At 49.1% G+C, this 23655-nt stretch overlaps 3 protein-coding genes across 3 annotated transcripts; all 3 read right to left on the bottom strand.

Annotated features, from left to right (window-relative positions):
• Positions 1 to 8652: 8652 nt before the first annotated feature.
• LOC117006469 (feather keratin Cos1-1/Cos1-3/Cos2-1-like) lies at positions 8653 to 9473 on the bottom strand. Its single transcript, XM_033078942.1, is given in 3 exon segments — positions 8653 to 8979; positions 9340 to 9435; positions 9438 to 9473. Coding segments are annotated over 3 exon segments (459 nt in total).
• Positions 9474 to 15604: 6131 nt separating this feature from the next.
• Positions 15605 to 16320, bottom strand: LOC117006546 (feather keratin Cos1-1/Cos1-3/Cos2-1-like). The gene is made up of 2 exons (XM_033079071.1): positions 16292 to 16320; positions 15605 to 15931 (listed from the first exon to the last, which is right to left on the bottom strand). The coding sequence occupies exon 2, from the start codon at positions 15908 to 15910 to the stop codon at positions 15605 to 15607; it is 306 nt and encodes a 101-aa protein (XP_032934962.1). The 5' UTR covers positions 15911 to 15931; positions 16292 to 16320.
• Positions 16321 to 19590: 3270 nt separating this feature from the next.
• Positions 19591 to 22228, bottom strand: LOC117006550 (olfactory receptor 6F1). Its single transcript, XM_033079074.1, has 2 exons — positions 22092 to 22228; positions 19591 to 20825 (listed from the first exon to the last, which is right to left on the bottom strand). Exons 1-2 carry the CDS (start codon positions 22179 to 22181, stop codon positions 19881 to 19883), a joined length of 1035 nt encoding a protein of 344 aa, XP_032934965.1. The 5' UTR covers positions 22182 to 22228; the 3' UTR covers positions 19591 to 19880.
• Positions 22229 to 23655: the final 1427 nt, after the last annotated feature.

Here is a 23655-nt window from a genome sequence, read left to right as displayed (position 1 = left end):
GGCAAAGGCAGATGAGATGCACACCCACAGCACAGGCAGGCAAAGGCAGACAAATCTGTCCAGATATGCAGGGCTGAGGTAACTCACAAGTTAGGATTTATGCCAGTCATATACTCAGGATGCAGCCTGGTAAAGGACTTTTGGTTGAGTTTGTGCAAAGGACTTATGGCTTCAATATTAAATCTCAACATTTCTCCCATATAGGGATGGATATAACCCATCCATCAATGTCTTCCTGACTGAAGCCTTGAATTATGTTTTGAATTACAATCAGATTATGGGAAACATCAGTTACAGTAGTTTCACAAATACAAGCCGCACGGAGTATAAGCCGCACTTCCGGTGCCTCGACAATGTTGCTGTCTTTGTCAATAGATAAGCCGCACCCCGAATATTAGCCGCACTTTCGTTCGTAGCGAGAATCCGTGCGCAGCTTTCACAAATTGGCCAATTAGTAACAGGATCGCGGCATAGCGGGGTTTACTGGCTCGGGGCGGGGCCAGGAAGGCTCGGCCCGCTCATGGTTGCCGACGGGGCCGGCCGGGTGGTGCTGCAGCCGCCACCGGGCTCACTGGCCCCCCTCTCCCGTCAGCACCACCTCGCTGCCGCGTTTGCTCGCCCTGCCAGCGGGCCAGCCACCGCCGCCGCTGCCAGGCACGACGGCTGCCCCGCTGCCGGGTTTGCTCGCCCAGCCGGAGGGCTGCCGCCGCCGCCGGGCTCGCTGGCCCCCCTCTCCCGTCAGCACCACCCCGCTGCCGCGCTTGCTCGTCCTGCCGGTGGGCCAGCCGCCGCCGCCGCTGCCAGGCACGCCGGCCGCCCCGCTGCTGCGTTTACTCGCCCTGCCGGCGGGCCAGCCGCTGCCGCCACTGCCAGGCACGCCGGCCGCCCCGCGCCATGTTTGCTCGCCTGGCCGGCAGGGCTGCCGCTGCCGCCAGGCTCGCCAGCCGCCCCCTCCCGTCTGCACCGCCGCCGCGTTTGCTCGCCCTGGCCGGCACTGCAGGCCCCCGCACCTCCAGGCTCCCCCACGCTGCTGGCCCCGATTCTGCTGGGCTTCCCCCGCTGCCAGGCAGCCCCACCCCCCGGGCTTCCTGCTTCTGCCATGCTCCCCTGCACTGCTAGCCCCAGTTCTCCCAGGCTCCCCCGCCCTGCTGGCCCGGGCTCTGCTGCCCCCCCTGCCCCGCCCTGCTGGCCCAGGCTCTGCCGCCCGCCCCCCACACTGCTGGCCCCGCCTCTGCCAGGCTTTCCCACCTCAGCCAGGGCCGGCCGGGCTCCAGCTTGGCTTGGGGCTGCCGCGGGCTCTCACTTCCGTGTTGGCAGCTTTTAGAATATTGTTCATGTATTAGCCGCCCTCGAATATTAGCCGCACTTCCGGGTTTCCACCAAACTTTTGGTCAAATTGGTGCGGCTTGTATTCGTGAAATTACTGTAATATGTTGGTTTGTGGCTGTTTTATCTAGATGCTGTTTGTTCTTGAAAACTTAAAAATAGTGAGAGAAAGGAAAACTATCTCCTCTCCTGATCATGTCAGATCCTTTGTCTTATTTTTCTCCCTCTAATCTTACATCGCTTCTGCATCTTCCTTCTGATCTGTCTCAGCCTAACCTTTCAGATGTATGTGAAGAAAAAGTATTGCAGAAGCTCTTTCTGTCTCTCCAGTAAACATTTTCTCTCCTTTGAACCCAGACAGGACCTTTGATAGCTGATGCAGAGACACAAAAGCTCTCTCATCCCACTCATTCTTAGGGTGTCTCAGTGTCCCCTCTAGTTGGCATGTGTTGTGCAGCATGCCCTAACTGTCCACTCCTCCTGCTTGTTTGCAGAGCCAAGGCTTGTTTTTTTTCCCTCTCCCTTAACCTTGGAGACTTCCAAAAGGACAACAAATGAGGAGCAGGATTAAACATCTCACGGTCTCTCATCCTGCTGGAGGTGTCCTAGAGCCAGCACAAAAGGACCAGGCACTACTGGTTGTTCCCTGGAGACTCTGGGCAGCACGATATTCAGTATGAAAGATCTGATCCTCTCTGGGGTATTTCTATGGGAGGCAAATGGCATTATTTTGCTGTGGGATACATGTTGAGCTGAGGTATCAATCCTCCTGCCTAAACACCCTCCTCCCTTGCTGGTCCCATAAATGTGGCTGTAGCACAGAGCAAGAAACAAAATAGGAGCCTTTTCTGCTGCTGCTTTGCATCCCCTTGCTTCACGTCTTGGAGCTTTTCCCTGCGGAATCACTGACCTGTGCTTTCTTCCAAGCACTATTGGGCAGATCACTGTCACCCAGCAATGACAAGTCAGAGGAGAGCAGAGAGCACCTTCCATTCAACTTGTGCCGGCCAGACCAATAACTTTTATGCCTGTTCTGGTACCAGTTGCAGAAGGGCCAAGGCCCCCAGCAGCTGGTCTCCAGTCAATCAGGGAGTGGCCTCAGGCACAGCGGCTGGATCACCACGCACCTGAACACCACGGGCAAATACAGTGTCCTGAAGGTGGAGGAAGTGCAGGTGTCTGACAGTGCCTTGTACCTGTGTGCTGTGCAAGACACCCTGGTGCAGGGAGCTTGCTCGGCTGTGCAACAACCCAGAGGAGGGAAAGGATGTTTCTGTGTGAGGCTGATCTTGGGGAAAGGCGAGCTCTTCTCCTGGAGCACTATTTCCCTGGGGGACCCAGAGACCTACAGACCATTACACTCTTCCAGAAGGAGTCAATGTCAGTGGCTTGAGAAGAGGGAAAGAGTGGTGAAAAAAACCCTGCACAGGGAACTGTTTTCCCTGTGCATCTTAGGACAGGAAAATATTTGCCATGTACTGTGCAGGGAACACTTGTCCATTCTCCTCTCTGTATGCTGCACATAGCACCAAGGGCTGACAGGAACCAGAGACTCACCCAAGCCTCTGCACCAGAGACTCACCCAAGCCTCTGTAGTACCTTTGATTCACCAGTTTCAATATACTCATTTCCTACTGTGAGATAATATTAGGAGCAAAAGCAAGGCAGGCTTAAAACATAAAGGGTGTAAAGAAAACTTTTATTGATAACCTAAAAGAATAATAGAATTCAGAATAAAACCTTCAGACCACCTCTCCTGCCCTCTCCCACAGCCTCTTCTCCTTCTTAACAACAACGTACAGAAATACTTCAGTCAGTTACCAACTAAAGAATAGTCTTTTTTTCAATTCCCTCTAAGGTGAGGAGTCTTCTGTTGTCAGGCTATAGGGACTTCTCCACAAGAGAAAAAAAACAGTTCTATTGTGGCTTCACTTTTCACAAATAACAACCACCCACTAATCTACAATCGTGAAACTCCTCATGAAACATCAATGTTCCCAGAGCTGGGCTTATGGGCCATGTCAAACTCATGGGGTATTTACTTTAAAGAATGAACTGTTCAAAAACAAAAATTCTCTTAATCTATCTTTAAAATCATCTTCATCTCTAGGAACAGAGGTCTTCTTGTCACCTCGGGGCAAAGGGTCTTCATCACTCTTCTCTCTTTGCTCATGCACAGGTACCTTTGCTCATGATCTACAAGTTGAACACTCCACCCCCCCCATGTCTTTCTCCACAGTTTATAGGAATTTTTAGTGTAGTACAGTCCATCTCCATAGCTTACAAAAGGATTTTCAGCCTAAATTCATGGCATCTCCTCATTCTCCTTCCATCTGGGATCTGATTCCTGTTTCACTGACCTCAGTGTCTTCTGTCTGTTCTTTTTTCCTCTCACTCAAGGGAGGATTGAAGGTCTGTAAGTTTTATCTGAGCATTGAAAAAGTTAAGATCTCACACAGGGAATGCAAAGGCTGTGGCCAGGCCATGCTGGAGCTGTGCCAGGATCTCAGGAGACTCAGGCCACGCTGGGAGGGGCTGGTCTGAACCAGAAATATCAACGGCTGCTCTGGAAAGGGTGGGGGATGGCTGGGATCCCAACCAGCCTCCCTGGGCTCAGCTGGCAACCACTGCCGATGGCCACCCCTCCTCCCTGACGGGACATGCCAGCCTCCCACACAGGGGCCCGGCGCTGCCCCCGCCAGGCCCACAGGCCGGCAGTGGAGCCAGGCCAGGCCCTGTTACCTGCCCTCCTGCTGGAAGAGAAACGAGCCCTTCCCAGGTATGTTCGCTTCAAGTGCTAATTCACAGAGGTGTACAAATCCTCCTGTTGGTTTTGAGGGCTGTCATCAGCCAAACAGGCCTCCAGTGGTCCCATCAACTCACAGTGGAAGTTTTCTTCCATGGATGCTACTGAAGTGCCAACTAATGCAAAACCAGCACGGCCTCGTAGTCATTTCCTGTGAAAAAGTCTGGGTTTTTTGTGTTTGTTTTCTTTTTTAATAAACAGTCTTCATTTAGTTCCCTGAGCTTTTCTCAAAACCCCATCACTCATTGCAGCTGTTGGCCAGTGGGGTGGGGCTGCAAGGCGGGCACTACTGTATGCAGGACATGTCTCAGGGCACGAGGGGCACTTGGAAAGAGGGCAGGGAGGAAGAAAAATATAAGGATACATGAGGAGCACCACACCAGGAGTGAGTTAAAGAACATGTTGGACCAGGAGGTAGAGGCTCTGCAGAGATGTATGAGGGCTTGTTGGGCTTATCCTGCCAGGCTTCAAAAGAGCTACCAGATCCTATGCAGCCACTGCCCAGCGCCGAGTTATTTTCTGTCACACTCATCTTGAATGCAAAATATCACATTTGAAATGCAAAACATAATGCTATGGGCTGTGTGGGCTGTGGCTTGGCTTCCTGAATGACTGTGGGTTTTTTTCCTGTATTATTTTTCATCTCAGGCACATTTCCCAGTGAACTTTTTTTTGTTTTTGTTTTTGTTTTTTGTGGCAAGATAAAAGGCCCAAACAATTCAATTCTGGATCAAAACACATCAGCTACGGCAGAAGACTCATATGATACACTGGAGAAGCGTATTTAGTTAAAGCAAATGATGTTTGTCTGGATCACTGCTTTGGGGGTTTTAGTGGCCCTGTTGGCAAGGAATGACTCAGCTCATTTTATGGATTTTATGTTGTCCTGCCTAACAATGAACCCAGAAAAATTCTGCTCCTCCTTCTCTTCCCGAGAGAAGTATGTGGAGCCCATGTCTGGAGCCTTGTTCCTCTCCAGAATGCTTCAGTCCAGTCACAATCATCTCCACATATCCACAGCAGAGGCCACGATTCATTCTTTCACACAATCACAGAATATGCTGAGTTGGAAGGACCCAGAAGGATCATAGAGTCCAGCTCGTAGCCCAGCACAGGGAACTGCCAGGAGTCACCCTATGTGCCTGAGAATGTTGTTTAAACTTTTGTTGAACTCTGTCAGGCTTGGTGCTGTGCCTACTGCCCTGGGGAGCCTAGTCCAGTACCCGACCACCCTCTGGACGAAGAACATTTTTCTAATATCCAACATAAACTTCTTCTGACACAACTTCACCCTATTCTTTCTAGTCCTGTCCCCACAAAGCAGAGGTCAGTGCCTTCCCTCCTCTTCCCCTCACGAGGAAGTTGTAGACTGAAATGAGGTCTGACCTCAATCTCCTCCTCCTGAGGCTGAACAGACCAAGCGACCTCAGATGCTCCTCATACAACTTCCCCTCAAGGCCCTTCCCAATCCTTGTGGCCTCCTTTGTACACTCTCCAATAGCACAATGTGTTCTTTTAAATTGTGATGCCCACAGCTGCATCCAGAACTCAGGGCGAGGCCACCCAGTGCTGAGCAGAGTGGGACAATTCCCTCCCTTTCTCTGCTGGTGATGCTGGCCCCGATACCCCCCAGGGCACTGTTGGCCTTCCTGGCTGCCAGGGCACTGCCAACTCATATCCAACTTGTTATCAATCATGACCCCCAGATCCTTTTCCATGACACTGCTTTCCAGGCTCTTGTTCCCCAGTCTGTCTGTACATTCAGGGTTGCCCCATTCCAGGTGCAGAATCTGGCACTTGTCCTTGTTGAGCTTCATATGGTTGGTGATTGCCCAGCCCTCTAATTTGTGGAGGACCCTCTGCAGGGTGTCCCTGCCTTTGAGGGAGTTGACAGCTCCTCCCCGTTTTGTATCATCCATGAACTTGCTTAGTTTCCCTTCCAGTCCTGCACTCCAGTCATTTATGTAGATGATGAAGAGCCCAGGGCCAAGGACGAAGCACTACATAACCCCAATAGTGACAGGTTACCGGTCTGATGTCACCCCAGTCACTGTCATGCTTTGTGCCTGACCTGTGAGCCGGTTGCTCACCCATCCCATGATGTGTGGGCTGGACATTGTGTCCAGAAGGATCCTGGGGGAGACTGTTTCAAAAGCTTCACTGAAGTGAAAAAGATTATATCAACTGCCTTTCTGTGATTAAGCAGGTGAGTTACCTTGTCATAAAAGGAAATCTGATCTGACAAGCAGGACTTCCCTCTCATGAAGCTGTGACTTTTTATGTTCTTGTCTCATGTGCACTTGTGTGCAGCCGTGACTGTGAATATACATAGGTGCCAAAATTTGTGCATGATTCCTTTCTGATGTGCATAAGTGTGTGTGTGCCCCTCCTCATGATGCTCCACTTACAGCAGTGACGTTCTCCACTGCTCTACCAATAAGCTCCACAGAGCACCCAGAGTCTGAAGGGACTTCAGTGTAGCCAAGCAATAACAGAATAAACCTGGCAGAGAATTATCCTCACCACAGGCACTGAAATGCAGTCTTCTCTATCTTTAATCATCCTTTTCCTACTGCTTCAAAGCTCACACTCTGCTGCTGCTGATTCCTAGACTGAATGTTGGGGGTTGGGGGAGTTTTAGAAATTTTTCCCATTATTATGTTAAGCTGGCTGGGCGGCTCCCCTTTAGCTGTTAAGTGCTCAATGGCTGGGCTGGTTCGATTGGCTCAATTGCGGAGGGGGGTTTGAGGGGTAGGGGGGTTTGAGGGGTAGGGGGGTTTGAGGGGTGGGGGGGTGGGTGGTCAGGGGGTACTCATGCTGGCCGGCCGAATGCGGAGGAGAGAACTTCTTCTTGCTCTGTGGTGGGACCAAGCCCTGCACTCCGACACTGCTACAGCTTTCTGCTTCTGAGAACGGTGAGCGGAGGTTTCTTTTCCTTCACCCGTCTCTCATCTGGGACAGCCCTGCCGCGGCTGCCTGCCTGCTCCTGCAGTTACTGCGACTGAGGAAAATGCCACTCCACCCCCTACTCCACCGGGACCGTGTGGCCTGACTGGACAAAAGGACTGAGACTGAGTTTCGTTCTGTTATGTCACTGATCTGTTAATAACTGATGTGGTTCTTGTTTGTCTTGTAGATATATCAGTAAAGAACTGTTATTCCAAAACCCATACCTTTTGCCTGAGAGTTCCTTAATTTCCAAATTATAGTAAACAGGGAGGGAGGGAATTTTTTTTTCACTATCCATTTTGGGAAAAAAACTCTTGCCTTTTTCTGGCACTACTGTCCCTTAAACCAGGACACTGAATTAGGATGATTTAATACAGTTTGGATCCTTAGTTTAATTCATTGTAAACAATATTAGGAATGTCTAAATATGGCTTGCTGTTCTCATTCTCTGCTTCTCCAGGCCAGGACGTGGCTCTCCCAAGATCTAGGGACTTCAAAAGGATGAGGCTTGCTTTATGGACACCAGAAAGGCTAAGAATTCCTGCCAGCTTCATCTAGGCTATGCTCAAATGAGTTTACTTGCACTGCAATGTCAGTGCTGTCTGGTGTGAAACACGTCTCTGCCTTGTGTTCAAGCCAATGCCAAATGTGCCAGCTCAGGCCTGGTGCTGTGCTAGGCAGAGGCTGAGACCACAGATTCAACATAGTCTCATCTAAAGGACCATGGCATAGGGAAAAGAAAGTGCTCAATGGTATTCATCCTCACTTTTTAATAAGTCATGAAGGGGAGAGGAAGATGAAGTAGAAACCATGATTTTTCTCTGCATTGCAACTCCCATTATTCTGCACAGGAAATTATGTCCAAGACCCTCACACCAATGACCCTAGTGCAGCTCTGACCATACTGACAAGAACACCATTCCTCAGGATATCATGGGGCTGCTATTGCTTCAAGGTCCCCCAACGTTCTGGGCATTTGTGGGCAAAGACATCAAGACAAGGCTTGATGGTGTCTGAAAGCAGAGCAGCCAGGGGATGTCTTCCTCAGCTCCAAGAGATTGTACCTTAATAGTTTCCCCTGCCTGGTGCTCCAAAATTCCACTCCTCCGAGAATGGAGAAGGGTCTCCTTATGCCCTCACCCACTTCCATGACTAAGTAACACCTTTCTCCTTTGGCATTCAGAAGTGCAACGGGGGAAGGACCACACAGACACCAGACTTGAATGCAGCAGAACTTTAATGAAATGAAAGAAGGAAACAAAGCCACTGAAAGCAAAGGTCAGCAGCACAGGCAGCACCAAGGCCAGCACAGAGTCTGCACTCCTTGGCTCTGGAATAGCTCCTGCATAATATTGGTCTACCTGTCCCACAAAGGGGAGAAACCTGATGGTCCCTACCAAGCTGGCCTTGGAGGAACATTGCAGCACATAGGAACCAATGCAAACAATGAAAAGGGAGAGAAAGGCAAGTTCGGTCAGCTATCCGGCAAACAGCACCCAAAACCTAGATCCTCTGCCCAACACCATGTTCTGAGTTCCTCAAGATGTCTCATTGGAGCTGCACCAGCAGCTTTAGCAGGGACGAGATCGGTTGCCACCGTAGCGCCTGGTGATGCAGGAGAGGTCAAAGCCCCCAGAGTTGATGGGCACTCCGTCACAGCTCAGGATGTTGCCAACAGCAGCAGAGGTGGAGGATCCCACCACGGTGTTCTGGGGGAAGGAGCTGAGGATGGGGCCAGGCAGGGTCACCACCACAGCAGGCGGCTCAATGACAACAGTGGAGTTCTGGCATTGCCTGACACAGGGCTCATTGCAGCTGTTGGCCAGCGGGGTGGGACCACAGGGCTGGCAGGGACGGCACTGGGTGTTGCAGGACATGGCTTGAGGTTGCAGGTGCACCTGGCAGAGACAGAAGAGAGGAAACAGAGCACAAGGCTGGGTAGGTGGATGGGAGGGTGGATGGGTGGGTGGGTGAGGAGCAGCCTGGTTACCCCATCACTAAAGAGCCAAGGCCATCACGAGTGGGAAGCTGGAGACTGGGCCAGGAGCCCTACAAAGAGCAGCAGGAAGTTCTCTCCCAGGACATAAAGCAAAAGGCACCACCATCACCAGCCTCCCTCTCTGCCAGCCTTCTCCCCACTTTCTTCTCTCATGACCGCATGCTCCAATCCCCAACTATGAGAAAGTCAACATCAGCTGAGATGTCCATCAAGTGGAGATGTCACTTTGGAAGAGAAAGAGAAGGGGCTTCAGACTCACCTGGTTCCCAAGTAGAAGGAAGCAAGAGAAGTGGATGAGAGAGCAGAGACTTGGGCTGCCTTTTATACCTGCCTTTCACTGCCGCAGGACCAGGGGCAGCCTTTGCAGAGGTAACAATTTCCCAGCAAACTCATCTTGAATGCAAACCAGCACACCTAATGATATGGGCTGTGCTTTCATTTCCTGCACTGCTGCCTTTTCATTTCCAGGTTTGTTCCATGCCTGTTCCCCAATGAAGGCTTCTTCTGATCCCTGGGATTAAAGGCCCCAGGATTTCTAAGGCAGGAATGCAGCAGTGCAGGCAGAAGACTCAGTTTATGTACTGCATGTGCCCAGGCCAGGCAAGTGATGCTATCCTGATCACTCTTCTGGGGTTGTTTGAAGTGTTGTTTTCAGGAAGAAGCTGCAGCACTCATAGAAACATAGAATCTTATAATCATAGAATGGCTTGGTCTTGATGGAACTCCTTCATAAAGAGAAGCAGTGACACTCACTAGATTAGGTTGTACCAAGCCCCATCCCCTGGCCTGGAACACTTCAGGGATGTGGCAGCCACATCTTCTATGAGAAGTTCCATTGCCTCACCACCCTATGAATAAGGAATTTGTCCCATACATCTAATCTATATCTTTCCTCTTTTACTTTAAACCATTCCACTTTGTCCTATCAGAGTCTGCCTATGTAAAAAGTCAGTATCCATCTATTTGTAAGTCACCTTCACACTGACAGGCCTCAATGAGGTTTCCTCAAAGCCTTCTGTTCTCCATGCAGAACAACCCCAACTCTCAGCCTGTCTTCATAGGAGATTTGCTCCAGCCCTCTGAGCATCTTTGTAGCCTCCTACTAACCTACTCTAACAGGTGCTTGATATTCTTGTGCTGAAGACTCCATGTCTGAACCCAGGTGGGGTCTCAGAAGATCAGAACAGATGAGGAGAATCACTGCCTTCAAGCTGCCAGTCATGCCTTTTGTGATGGAACCCAGGATGCAGTTGGCTTTCTGGGCTGCAAATGCAAACTGTTGGCTCATGTCCAGGTTTTCATCCACCAGTGCTCCCAAGTCTTTCTTCTCAGGTCTGCTCTCAATGAGTTCATCTCCCAGTCTGTACTCATGTCTGGGATTTCCTGACGCAGGTGCTGCACCCTGCACTTGAACTTCTTAAACTTCATCAGGTTCTCCTGGGCCCACTTCTCAAGTTTCTCTAGGTCCCCTGGATGGAAATCTCTTCCTGTGGTGTCAGCTGCACTGCTCAGCTTTTTGTCACCTGCAAATATGCCAAGGGAACACTAGATATAATATCTCTGTGATTGAAAAAGATACTAAAAGCACCAGTCCCAAGACAAAGCCTTGAGACATGCCCCTCTACCTTCATGTGGTCATAGAGCCACAGACTAAAGCCATGTCCATCCAGACATTTTCATATTCACAATAGTACACCCTTCAAATCCATGTGTATTGGGTTTGCATGGCCTGATTTTGGAAGTGGGAGGGCTACAGGGTTCTGTGGCTCCTGAGAGAAGTTGCTGGAAGCTTTCTCAGTGTCCAGCAGAGCCAAAGGCAGCTGGCTCCAGGACAGACCCAATGCTGGCCAGGGTCAGCCCATCAGAAATGGAAGTAATGCCTCAGGAATAAGTTAAAGAAGAAAAAAGTTATTGCACAGGTATAATTGTGCCAGAGAAGAGCAGAGTGAGAATATGTGAAAGGAACAGCTCTGCAGACACTGAAGTCAGTGGAGAAGGAGGAGCAGGCATTGCTCCAAGATCTGGATCTGAGATTCCTCTGAAGCCCATGGTGAAGAACACAGTGAGGCAGCTGTGCCCCTGCAGCCAACAGAGGGATTGGGGGTGCAGAGATGCACCTACAGCCCCTGCAGGAGCCAACACCAGAGCAGGTGGATGCCTGAGAGGAGGCCATGACCCTGAGGGAAGTCTGTGCTGGAGCAGAGTCCTGGTTTGCTGGAATGATTTGTGACCCTGTGAGGGTTCCTGAAGGACTGACCCTGTGGAGGAGTGACTCATTTTGTAGCAGTTTGTGGGGAACCATAGCCTGTGGGAAGGACTCATTTTGTTCATGGAGAACTTCTCCCATGGGAGGGACCCCACCCTGGAGCAGGGGAAGGACTCCCACTCCTCTCCATGAGCAGCAGCAGGAACAACCTGTGATGAATTGACCATGAGCCCCATTCCTGTCTCCCTGCTCTGCTGGGGGAGGAGGAGGTAAAGCTTGGAAGGACAGGGAGGTAGGGGGAAGATGCTTTTTTTTTTGGGGTTTTTTATAAGACTTATTTTACTTTTCACTATCCTCCTCTGATTGTGCTGATAATAAATTCAATTAATACACCTTAGTTGAGTCTGTTAGGCCTGTGACAGTATTTGGTGAAGCATCTCTTTCAGTCCTTAACTCATGAATCATTGTTACACTTTCTCTCCCCTATGCACTTGTAGAGAAGAGTGATAAAGTGGCTTTGGTGGGTGCCTGGCATCCAGCCAGGGTCAACCCCCTACACCATTTCTCCAATTTGTATTTAAAGATGTTGTGTGGAGTATGTTGAAGGCCTAAGAGAAGTTTAGGTAGATGACACTGGCCAGTCTTCCCCTGCTGACTGTTTCAGTCACTCCATCATTGAAGGTCACCAGATTGCTCAGACATGACTTGCCCTAGGAGAAGGCTTGCTGCCTGTTTTGGATCACCTCCTTGTCCTGAATATGACTCACAGCTGCTTTCATGAGGATATGCTCCATGATCTCCCCAGGCACAGAGGTGAGGTTTACCAGTCTGTTATTCCTCAGGTCTTTCGGATTGTGTCTTTAAAAATCCAGTCAGCTGCTGGATGTCTAAGCACTCCTGTGTATGAGGATGGGCCATGTCCTTCCCTATCCCTCCCTCCTCAGCTCACCCTGATGGTTATTTGCTGTTGTCTCGCCATGTGTGTGCATTGGGCTGCAGGGTCTGACCCCGTCCTACCTAACCCTGCCCTCAGGAAAAACTTCTGGCTTGTTTTGACTTGTCCACTCTCTGTGAGTGTGAGTCTGTGAGCACATAAATAATGCTGTGAGCTTGCCTGGGGCCTTGCCCTTCCCCAGAAGGCTCCAGCCCTGCTGCGGCTGTCTCCTGGTGTCCTCAGCAGAGTTCACAGTAGGGTGTGCTCCTACATGTATTCATTCTTTGGTGCTCTTGTGTGCAACCAGACTTATGTGAATGTACCACAGGTGCATATTTGACAGGTGTATATGAACATGTCCTTTTGTGTCTCTCCTCACAAATAGACTGTGTCACTCATGGAAACTCTCCAGGCTCTGTTCATGAGCTCTGCAAAGCAGCAGGAGCCCAAGTGCAGCTGAAAGGTACTGGCTTCAGCCTCCTAGAAATCCCTCCAAAAAGAGGGACTGTAATCAACCTGCTTCCTGAGCCTTCCTTCTCCTGATCCTCCAAAGCTCATACTCCACTGATGGTGATGCCAAGCCCCAACAAGGACTCCCAGTTTAGATCCTTAATTTAGTTCAGTCTAACAGGATTGGAACAGGATCATGGGCAGTCCCCCTCTGCCTGCCTCACCAGGTCAGGACACAGCTGGAGAGTTCAAAAGGATGGGGTTTACTTTATCCTGGAGAGAGAATAAGGAATGCTACTTATTCTTCTTGTTCAGACCGTGTCCAAATCGATCTGCTTCCAGTGACTTGTTAGTGCTTCCAGGTGTGGGACACAGCCTTCTTTCACGCCAAAGCCAATGTCAAATGTATTTGTCCAGCTCATGGACCTGGTGCTGTGTCAGGCTGAGGTCTTGGCCCAAACCAGTGCTGAATTAAAGAATCACAGTACATGTTATTGGTGTGCACTGGACTGGAAAGACAAAGACACTGTGTTTCTCACAGGAAAAGTCAATAAACAGGGTTATTGGGCAGGTGGGCACAATTGGGGGATGCCCAGCAGTTGCTCTGTGGTGCAGATGTCACCATGTCCCCAGGTAGGAGTGGTGCTTGTGCCCTGGGTCTGCCTGTGGAGCAGAGAGAGAGTGAGGGACTCTAAGGGTGCCAGGCAGAGCAAGGAGCTGGGTTGCCCCTATATTAGCAATTTACCTGGTGACAGCAATGGAGGTCTTGTGGGTGAAAAGGTGAGGCTGGGCGTCACTAGGACATGTCCATTGGCCAAAGAGATGGAGAAGTTCAGAGACTCTTCCCTAAATCTCCAGCAGGAAGAATGTGCAGGGAACTTTCCCTGTTGGTCCCTTCATGTTTCAGCCCCTGCTTTGAGCTTAGCTTTGCCTTCATCAGCTCCCTCCCTACATTCAGGGAACTGTTGACATCTGAGATGTCCCAACCTTTTAATCATTCACTTAAGCTGAGGGTGGAAGTTGAAAAAGAAATTTTGGAGTATGACAGAGAAAAAACTCTTAAATGTCTGCATTAATAGTGAAGCCAGATATTCTTCATGGAGACTCAAAGATTAATGCCATGACTGTGATGTGGAAAGGAAGAAGAATGTTGTACACTAGTAGGCCCAACTTTCTCTGGGGACACTGTGCCATGCTGTCATCAACCCTGTTACCCATCCATAAACAGCAAAGGGATGGCTAAAAAACGGGGATTTCCAACAGGTATGCACAGGGTACAATCATTCATTAGAACTGCAGCCTGCAGGACTTTGCTTACACAGTCCTCATCAACCTGACTGCCAAGAGAGACATGTTCAGTGCTCTAATACCTCTGTCACCCTGACTGACTATTGGTCAAACAGGGAAGAGGAGGCAATGTCATCAACGGACTTCACAACCTCATTTTCTGAAGTAAAGGACATCTGTCTGCATTCCAGACTCCCAAATGGGGAAAGGGCAATTTACACAGTCTTCATCATAGATGGATGGATGGATGGATGGATGGATGGATGGATGGATGGATGGATGGATGGATGGATTCTGTTCATCCAGGCCTTCCTGACTGTGGCCTCTGATGTGCTTCAAAACAGTGCCCAGAGCATCAGACTAAGCAAGAGGGATGTTTGCGAACAAAACTTGTCTGCCACAGACAGCTCACAGATACTGCTGAGTGTGTCCAGGATGACTTTGCACAGAGCTTTTCCGGAGCAGCACTGATCCTGACACAGGAGGGCCTTTGAGGCCTGAGCCTGAGCAGAGCTGCTCCATCTGTGGTTGGGAGTGACAGGAACACGGAGCAGTGAAGGGTCTGTGGGCATCTGTTACTGTCCTTGGACTGCCCTGGCCCATAAGGGGTCATGGGGACTCCAGTGTGAGACCCAGCATGCTTAATCCCAGCACTGACTTGTGATTGATGCCAGGCCTGCATGCCTGCCAAAACCTAGGCCCTGCCACAGGCCTTTTGTGTGGTGGTGGGGCTACAACAAGGAGCTGATCCCAGCTGCCCACACCCATTTCTGCTGGCCATGGTCTGAGACTGGGCAGTGGAGTGAAGATGGAGATGAGGCCATAGGCCAGTTCTGAGGCTATTCCACACAGCCATACTTCTGACATCCTTTGGGAACATTTTCTGTCTAGCCCACACAGCACAGAGCAAGAGGTGCTGCGTCCTGCAGGTTGGTTTGTCTCCAGGACCTCCCACGGAATTCTGTTGTTACATGAGGACAGCAGAGGTTTTTGCAGGAGGTGTTGGGGGTATATCTGGGCAGAGACACTGAAGGGAAAGGGCTGCTCACCCTGGGGTAGCTGGGGATGTTTTGCATCCTGCCCCAGGATTGTTCCCCTCATAGGACCCTCTGCAGTGTATTCCAACCTCACAGTTTTTCTGGATGAACGGTCTCTCTACACTGTCACCTTATCCCCCAGGAACAACACCATCCTACACCGGCAGCTTGCAAGTGGAGGGAAGAACAACCTGGAGACCCAGCCTGAGATGCAAAAATCTTTATTGAGTTTAAAGAGGGAATCAAGGTTTTTACAAGCACAGGCCCTCAGTGCAGGCACCTAGAGGGACAAGCAAGACATTTCACCTCTTGGCCATGGTGAAGTCCATGCAGGGCATCCATTTGCTTTGCCTGTAGACTGCAGGATGGCTTGGAGGAGCCTTGCAGCCCAGGGGAGCAGAAGGACACAATGAAAATAAAGACAAAAAGATATGTAGGAAAGACATAGGGCATGCCCAGCCTGAGCTAGTCCCTTCCTTCCAGCATTTTCAGGAGGAACTAAAGATGGCCAGTTCCTTGGACAGAAATGACCTGAAGATTCTTCCTTTGTCTAGCACCATGCCTAGAGATCCTGGGGACACTTCCCAAGACCTATACATGCCCAGCAACTTTAGCAAGGGAGGCCCCTCCTTCCACCGTAGCGCCTGGTGATGCAGGAGAGGTCAAAGCCCCCAGAGTTGATGGGCACTCCATCACAGCTCAGGATGTTGCCAACAGCAGCAGAGGTGGAGGATCCCACAACAGTGTTCTGGGGGAAGGAGCTGAGGATGGGGCCGGGCAGGGTCACCACCACAGCAGGCGGTTCAATGACAACGGTGGAGTCCTGGCACTGCCTGACACAGCACTCATTGCAGCTGTTGGCCAGCGGGGTGGGACCACAGGGCTGGCAGGGACGGCACTGGGTGTTGCAGGACATGGCTTGAGGTTGCAGGTGCACCTGGCAGAGACAGAAGAGAGGAAACAGAGCACAAGGCTGGGTAGGTGGATGGGAGGGTGGATGGGTGGGTGGGTGAGGAGCAGCCTGGTTACCCCATCACTAAAGAGCCAAGGCCATCACGAGTGGGAAGCTGGAGACTGGGCCAGGAGCCCTACAAAGAGCAGCAGGAAGTTCTCTCCCAGGACATAAAGCAAAAGGCACCACCATCACCAGCCTCCCTCTCTGCCAGCCTTCTCCCCACTTTCTTCTCTCATGACCGCATGCTCCAATCCCCAACTATGAGAAAGCCAACATCAGCTGTAATGTCCACCAAGTGGAGATCTCACTTTGGAAGAGAAAGAGAAGGGGCTTCAGACTCACCTGGTTCCCAAGTAGAAGGAAGCAAGAGAAGTGGATGAGAGAGCAGAGACTTGGGCTGCCTTTTATACCTGCCTTTCACTGCCACAGGACCAGGGGCAGCCTTTGCAGAGGTAACAATTTCCCAGCAAGCTCATCTTGAATGCAAACCAGCACACCTAATGATATGGGCTGTGCTTTCATTTCCTGCACTGCTGCCTTTTCATTTCCAGGTTTGTTCCATGCCTGTTCCCCAATGAAGGCTTCTTCTGATCCCTGGGATTAAAGGCCCCAGGATTTCTAAGGCAGGAATGCAGCAGTGCAGGCAGAAGACTCAGTTTATGTACTGCATGTGCCCAGGCCAGGCAAGTGATATTACAGTCTGTATAACTCTGGTGGGGCTGTTTGGTTTTCAGCAATCCTCAGCTGGCTGCCCTATGACTTCTGTACATGTGGATATGTCCTATCCTTCTCCTTCCTATGGTCACTTCTCCCCTCCCCATGTCTGTGGACTCTGCAACTGGTTTTGGCCCTAACCTACCTAACTCTGCTATCAGGAGAAAATTCTAGCTTTTTTTAACTCATCCCCTCTTTGTGCAGCACAGCCAGTCTTGTCTGGCTCCTTGTCCCTCCTCACAATCCTCCAGCCCTACTGCAGTTGTGCCCAGGTGTCCTCAGCACAGTCCACAGTGTGTTCTGTTCCTACAACCTTAACTTCTGCAGGACAGAGAGGGTGGGCCCATGTAAGCCTCATGAAGCTTAAGAAGGCCAAGTGTAAGATCCTGAATTTGGGTTGGGTCATTCCCAAGGATGGACACAGACTGGGTAATGAGTAAACTGAGAGCAGCCCAGCCAAGAAGGACTAGGGTGTACTGGCAAATGAGAGGCTGGACATGACCTGCAATGTTCACAGGCAGCCCTGGAATTGTATCCCAGAATTGTATTGCACCAAAAGAAGAGCAACTACCAGGTATAGAGAAGTGTTTTCCCCCAATACTCTGCTCTTCTGAGACCCCAGCTGGTCCAGTTCTGGAGCCCAGAAGATGCTGAAGCAGGTCCAGAAGATGCCATGAAGATGTTCAAAGGGCTGCACCCCTTCTGCTATGGAGACAGGGCTGGGAAAGATGAACATGTTTAGCCTGAAAATGGTTCTAGGGATATTTTAAATCACATTCCAGTGCCCAAAAAGGATCCAAGAGAGATGAAAATGACTTTTTTATAAGGGCATGGAGTGACAGGACAAGGAGGAATGGCTTCCCACTGAAACAGAGATAGGTTCATACTAGTTACTAAGAAAAAATTCTTCCCTTTGAGGATGGTGAGACCCTGGCACAGGTTGTGAAGAGAAGCTCTGGCTGCCCCATCCCTGGAAGTGGCTGCTGTGCTGCTGCGAATCACATACTTGTGTGACTTTCACAGTTGCTTCTAGATCCAGGGATTTTGATACTGAAAACTATCCAAAAAACCTGACTTGGGGCAGATGTGTTGGAGGCTACACCATAAACAAGCCAAACCAGCCTTGTCAATATTCTCTGCTTAAAATAATGCTGAAATTCTCAGAGCAAGTAGCCTACTGGCTCTTCTTCCTGTTTCCTCTCCATGGGCCTCCACTGACAGGCACAGCTGGAGAATGAGGCCTTTGGCAGGAGACACAATTGCTCTTATGATTTTGCCACTGTGATCACAAAAGCCCAAGATGGAAACTGCTCTTCCTTACCCTGCATCAGCAAGTGGAAAACAGCCATCTGCCAGAGTCTGGGCAAGATTCTTCCTGCACTCATCCACTGCCAGACAGTGGTCCCACTCTTTTTCATGTCTCTTCAGGGAAATCACCAGCGCTGGAGGGATCTCCCATGTTCTTGAGTCCATGACAGTTTCTCTGTCCAACAGCTGGTAACATCTCAGTGATCTCCTTTTCCTCCCATGAGCTAAAGGAAGGGTTCTGGGCACCTATTTTCAGGCAACCCCACTACAGCATTGAGCTCAAAGGTGCTGAGTTTCCAGATGGATCCCACCCTTTGAATTGGAATCTGTTGCTCATGAAGTATCATGCCCTTTGCCTGAGAAATCTCAGGGTACTAATTTGTTTTTCTGCTGCTGTTCCAGAATAGCCTGCCTCTCCCAAACGGCAAAGGTCTGCTCTGACAGCCCTGTGTGAGGCTTTGCATGCCCCTGTTTATCTCAGAGGGCTCTAAGCAGTGTTGATGAGGAATTCACAGCAGGTCTTAGTGTCCTGCACTCTGCTGTGTCTTGGATTTCCTGGACATTTCAGGCCCTGCTTTTTGTTGCTTTCTAGGACTGTAGAGGGCTTCAACACTCCAAATATACGATTTTCTCCAAAATGCATCATTCTTAGGCAGAAATGACTAGCAGTGATATCTGAGGATAAATCCAGTCTCAGACTCTCTCTGCTGTCCCAGGCATTTTCCCAAATGCCACTGAAAAAGAGCACACCTGACAAAGAGTGGCAATCAGCCTGTGCCTTGGGCAATGGTGCCTGGATACAGGACTAAGTGCCAAGTGCCCAGGTGGATACAGGAGGCTTGTGAATCTCCTACAGAAATGCCATGGCTTCTAGAAGGGAAGAGTGGATGTTCAGTTCAGACTCAATCATCTCCCTCTAAACTCAGATTAAATTAATCTCACACTCTCCATAAAGGTGTGTCTACCAAATTGATGCCTCCTCCTTATGAAGTGGTTACATGGACTATCTTCACTGTCAGGGTGCAAAAAGAAAAGCTTTGAGAACATGACTAATCTGTTCTGAAATGAAAATTGGGAGGGGAAAATCAAATGTTGTTTGGAAGTGTTAATATCATCCCAATGAGTGTAAAGAGAGACTTGCTTCCCAGCCAACCTTCCACAACTCTGCACTTTGACTGCTTTGCCAATCCCATTAAAGTTTTTCCACAACAAAGACCAAAATGGGTGGAACAATGTACTGTTAAAAATGATGTGGGGTTTTAGATGTGGAAATGCCCTGACACATCTCATATGAAGCACACCATTTTGCATAATTTTAATTAAAAATAAGAGAGTAGATTCAGATAGTATTTTATTATAATTTTGTTTGCAGTATTATGCTCGGAATAATGGCTATGGGTAGAGATATCAGACATTGTGCCAAATTTTATCCTGAATCAGAGTATGATTTGATGACATAGCTACAAGAATGTGGCATAGATACATCACAAAACATGAGGCTAAATGCAGAAACATAAGTCTACTTCCTAAAGGAATATTTCCTAAAGTTGGTGGGATTTCTTTAGGAGATTCAGACAAACCCTAACAAAATGAAGCACTTGGCAAACTGGGGTAGAAACCTGTGGGACTACCACTCCTCTGGCTCTGCTATGGAACAATTTTTTATGGATGGGAATTGTGGCCCTTTCCAAGCACATCACTTTAAAGGACTGGGAGGCATTCTGAATTCACAGGGAATGAACAGAGGGTGGTGGGAGCAGCAGAACTCAGGCTCAGCCCAGCCAGAGATGGCTTCTTGCTGCCTGGGATGCTCACACAGACTCACGCTTCAGTGGGGATCTTGTGCAGGGCAGAAGTCATGGGAGGGTGGGGATGAATCTGTTCAACTGATGCCCTGTGGAGAGTCACTTCACTTTTTCCGAAAAGCCCGTCCCAGAGCGAGCTTCACCTCTTTGTTTCTGAGTGTGTAAATGAAGGGGTTCAACAAAGGAGTTACCACTGTGTTAAAGGTATTCACAATTTTGTTCACATCCAGGGAGTTCTGGGCTGATGGCTTGACATACAGGAAAATGGTGGAGCCATACCAGATTGTGACGACACTGAGATGGGCAGAGCAGGTGGAAAAGGCCTTTTTCCGGCCATGGGCTGACTGGATCCGCAGGATGGAAGAAATTATGTACATGTAGGAGACCAACGTGACCACACAGGAGGCCACCACAACAATTATAGAGATGAGGAAAGTTGCAAGCTCCACAGGCCATGTATCACTGCAGGAAAGGGCAAGGCAGGAATCTATATCACATAGAAAATGATTGATGACATCTGGCCCACAGAAAGTCAGCCTGGATGTCAGAAAGGCCAGCAGGGAAATAGCCAAAAAGCCTCCCAGCCAGGAGCTGAGTGCCAGCCGAACAGAGAGGATGCTGTTCATGAGGGAGCAGTACCTCAGGGGGTAGCATATGGCTAAGTAGCGGTCATAGGCCATGACAGACAGGAGAAAACACTCAGTGGAGCCTAGAGAGAGAAGAAAGAATAACTGGAGGATGCAGGCACTGAAGGAGATGGTCAGGCTAGTCCCCAGCATAACTCCTATGGCTTTGGGAACAACACCTGTAGTGTACCAGATCTCCAGAAAGGAGAGATTACATAGGAAAAAGTACATTGGGCTGTGTAGGTTGCTGCTTCTCCACACAAGGGCTATAATGGATGCATTGCCTATTACAGTCAGGGTGTACATCAGTGCAAATAGCACCACAAAGGAGACTCGGAATTGCCATGTGCCTGGGAAGCCAAGAAGGATGAATTCTTCCACACTTGTCCCATTTGCTGTGTCCTTCCAAATGCTGAGGTCAGTCTGGAAAGAAAGAAAAGTTTCTGTGAAAGTTTGCGTGCTTGTGCTGGTCCTTCAGATGCTGCAAGTAGTGAGGAAAAAAAATCACCACCCCTGAAAATACAGTTGGTGCACGGCATGGGAAAATGTCGTTTATCCTATGTTAAACTTGTCAGAGAAATCCTTCCCTGATGAAACACATTTGGACAACTAGATCGAACCCTAAAAATCAGGCATACCCCAACAAATGAACACTTGGAGAAGTATTTATCAGAACATGCACCTCCTTTACAGCATGGGGAATGTAGTCACTCCTGTGAGATGGAAATCCCACTTGGGAAACTATGACAACAGGCTGAGGCACTCCAGCTATGGGGAAAGTTGTTACAAGTAAGAACAGAATAACATAACCTGTAGTCTCCAAGGCAGGCAATACTGATATGTGATATCAGCAAATGCAATTGAGGAATACAAATATTCTCATGATAATGTGACACTGCAAGAGATTTTTCCACCTCTTCTATGACAGTTTATTACAAGGGATTGAGATTGAGCTGCAGCCACGTAGGGCAGTAGGTTAGTATGACAGACACTACTCAAGCTCTCCTATACTTGCTTTCTTCCAAGCCTCAGAACAGGAAGCTTTTGCAAATACCTCCGTTTTCCTTGCTGATGTATGCTTCTCAGCATAGCTACTAGGGGTACGATTCACCTCTTTGCAATTTTGCTATCTTAGAGTCAGGGGAAGGATTTCTGCTGACCAAGCTGAAATATCTACAGTGAAAAACTATCTCAGCTCCTCAGCTTACCCCCCTTCTTTCTTCACAGACAGAGAAAAAGCATGAGGGGAAACATGGCTCATTTTGTCTTATCAACATGCCTAAAAGCCCTCTAGAAGTGCCAAGTTGTCTCTGAGGTCCAAGGCAGGAATCTAGTAAGCACCTGGATGTTAGACTTCTCAACTTGGGCAGAGATAGTCAGTCTCAGCAACTGAAGGCAAAATCCTCTGAGTTTAATCCCATTAAAGGTAGCTCTGCTGAACTGTTCCTGCACACAAGGGAGGATTCTTGATCAGTTCTCTAGAGAGAACAGATCTTCAGGTGGATGTGGAAGAGAGATGGACTAAATCACTATCTGAATCATCTCTTTCTCTCTTATCTTCCTCCACAGCAATATATACCAGAAATTTTATGTACTTAAAGAGCAAAGAAATCTCTCTTAAATCAGCTCTCCTTAAACATGCAAGGCATTGGAAGTCTGTGCTATATGTCTGGAGCAGGCTTCACTCACCAGATTTGCCTGTGGAAATGATCCAAATGACATTTTCTCGTGCACCATCTTCCCAAGGTTGTCATGGTCCCCTTGGCTAATGGAGAGCATTGGAAAAAGGTAAATTTATTGGGGGGAACTCTGGATTCAGGTGAAAGTGTGTGGATGAGCAGCTCTCCCCTTGCTGACTCACTTCAAGCCGATGACAACTGCCTGACCTGATTTCCTCTCCATCCAGTAGGATCTGACAGCTTCCACTCCTGATCTTTTTCCTCTCACAGCCACCACCGTAATTCCGCTAAAGGGAGCTTTGTGTGCACACACAAAAAGTGTAAACTCTCCTCAGCTTAGCTTCATATAGTGAGATCATACACCAGAGAGTGCCAGCATCATTAGCATAAGAACATCTCCACACCCACCTCATTAACACAAGGAAGCTCCAGCTGGCCGCGCCTAGGAGACTGTTTTCTGTTTTCCCTCTGGTGTGCCCCAGGGAGTTTGACCTCTGGGAGGTCTTAGATGAATAGTACTCTTTCTTCACACAGGCCAATTAAAGAGCAGCAATACAACTCCTGAAGGGGCTGCTAGGCTGGCTGTTTGCCTCATACCTGCTGCTGTGGTATGAGAGCCTTGTCAGGAACTCAGCTGACATGGAGATGTCTGAAATAGTCATGTTCCAAGAGACTGGAACTGTCAAGTATTTGGTGCTGGATACTAAGGTGGCCATGAAACCTCCAGACCAGGAAGTAACTAAAGGCAACTATGGGCACATGAATACAGAGACTGTAAAGTAAGGGATTCACCTACCTTCATTTCAGAGCCCCTAAATGCAGTTAAGGCCTCTGTCTTCAGCTTTAATTGAAGAACTGAGTAAGCATCTAAGTTCAGAATCAGACTAGACATTAGTAGTGGAAAACTTATTTCTTGTATAGAGCTACTCATCTTTGCTCCATTCATCATCAGCTGAAATAGGCACACTCAAACCTTAGTTCAACCCTTACAAAATATGATCACTTACAGTTCAAGAAATACAGGCCTTACAGACACCTCTTTTTCCTCTGTTCACACTCAAGATAAACTAGTTAGCTGGCTTAGACCACACACACACACAAACAAAAATAAACATGCTTATCCTGCAGACATCTTGAGTTAGATTCACCTCCAGAGAGAGTCTGCCTGCACTATCCAGGACCACCACACATGTTGGACTTGACAGAGATGTTTTCTGCAAGTCCTGTGTCCCAGGCTTTGGTGTGGTTGAGAAAAAAACTGACCTGGACTTGGTGTGAGGTGGAGATGCAGCTAATGGGAGTAAAGTACTCAGCTTGAGCCTATTTGCTGACCATGAAACCATCTCCCTGCTATCTATCTGTCCTATCCATGGAAATGGATGTGGGGTTTAGCCGTGGGAGGGAGGTGTTGGAGCATGTGGGTTCATTTGTGATCGCTTAAGGAAGCAAGGCATGCACATATCACCAGGTATGTAGGCCCTGCTGTGAGCTCGTCCTAGGTAAGGAGTTCAGAGGCTGCCTCTGGTCAGCTGCAGGATTTGTGTCTCCAGAAAGAACATTCATGCCATTTTCTA

The sequence above is a fragment of the Catharus ustulatus genome, chromosome 23 (genome assembly GCF_009819885.2).
Source record: "Catharus ustulatus isolate bCatUst1 chromosome 23, bCatUst1.pri.v2, whole genome shotgun sequence".
NCBI classification, from domain to species: domain Eukaryota; kingdom Metazoa; phylum Chordata; class Aves; order Passeriformes; family Turdidae; genus Catharus; species Catharus ustulatus.
The sequence above is the reverse complement of the archived record's forward strand: the minus strand, read 5'-3'. Positions and strand labels throughout refer to the sequence as shown.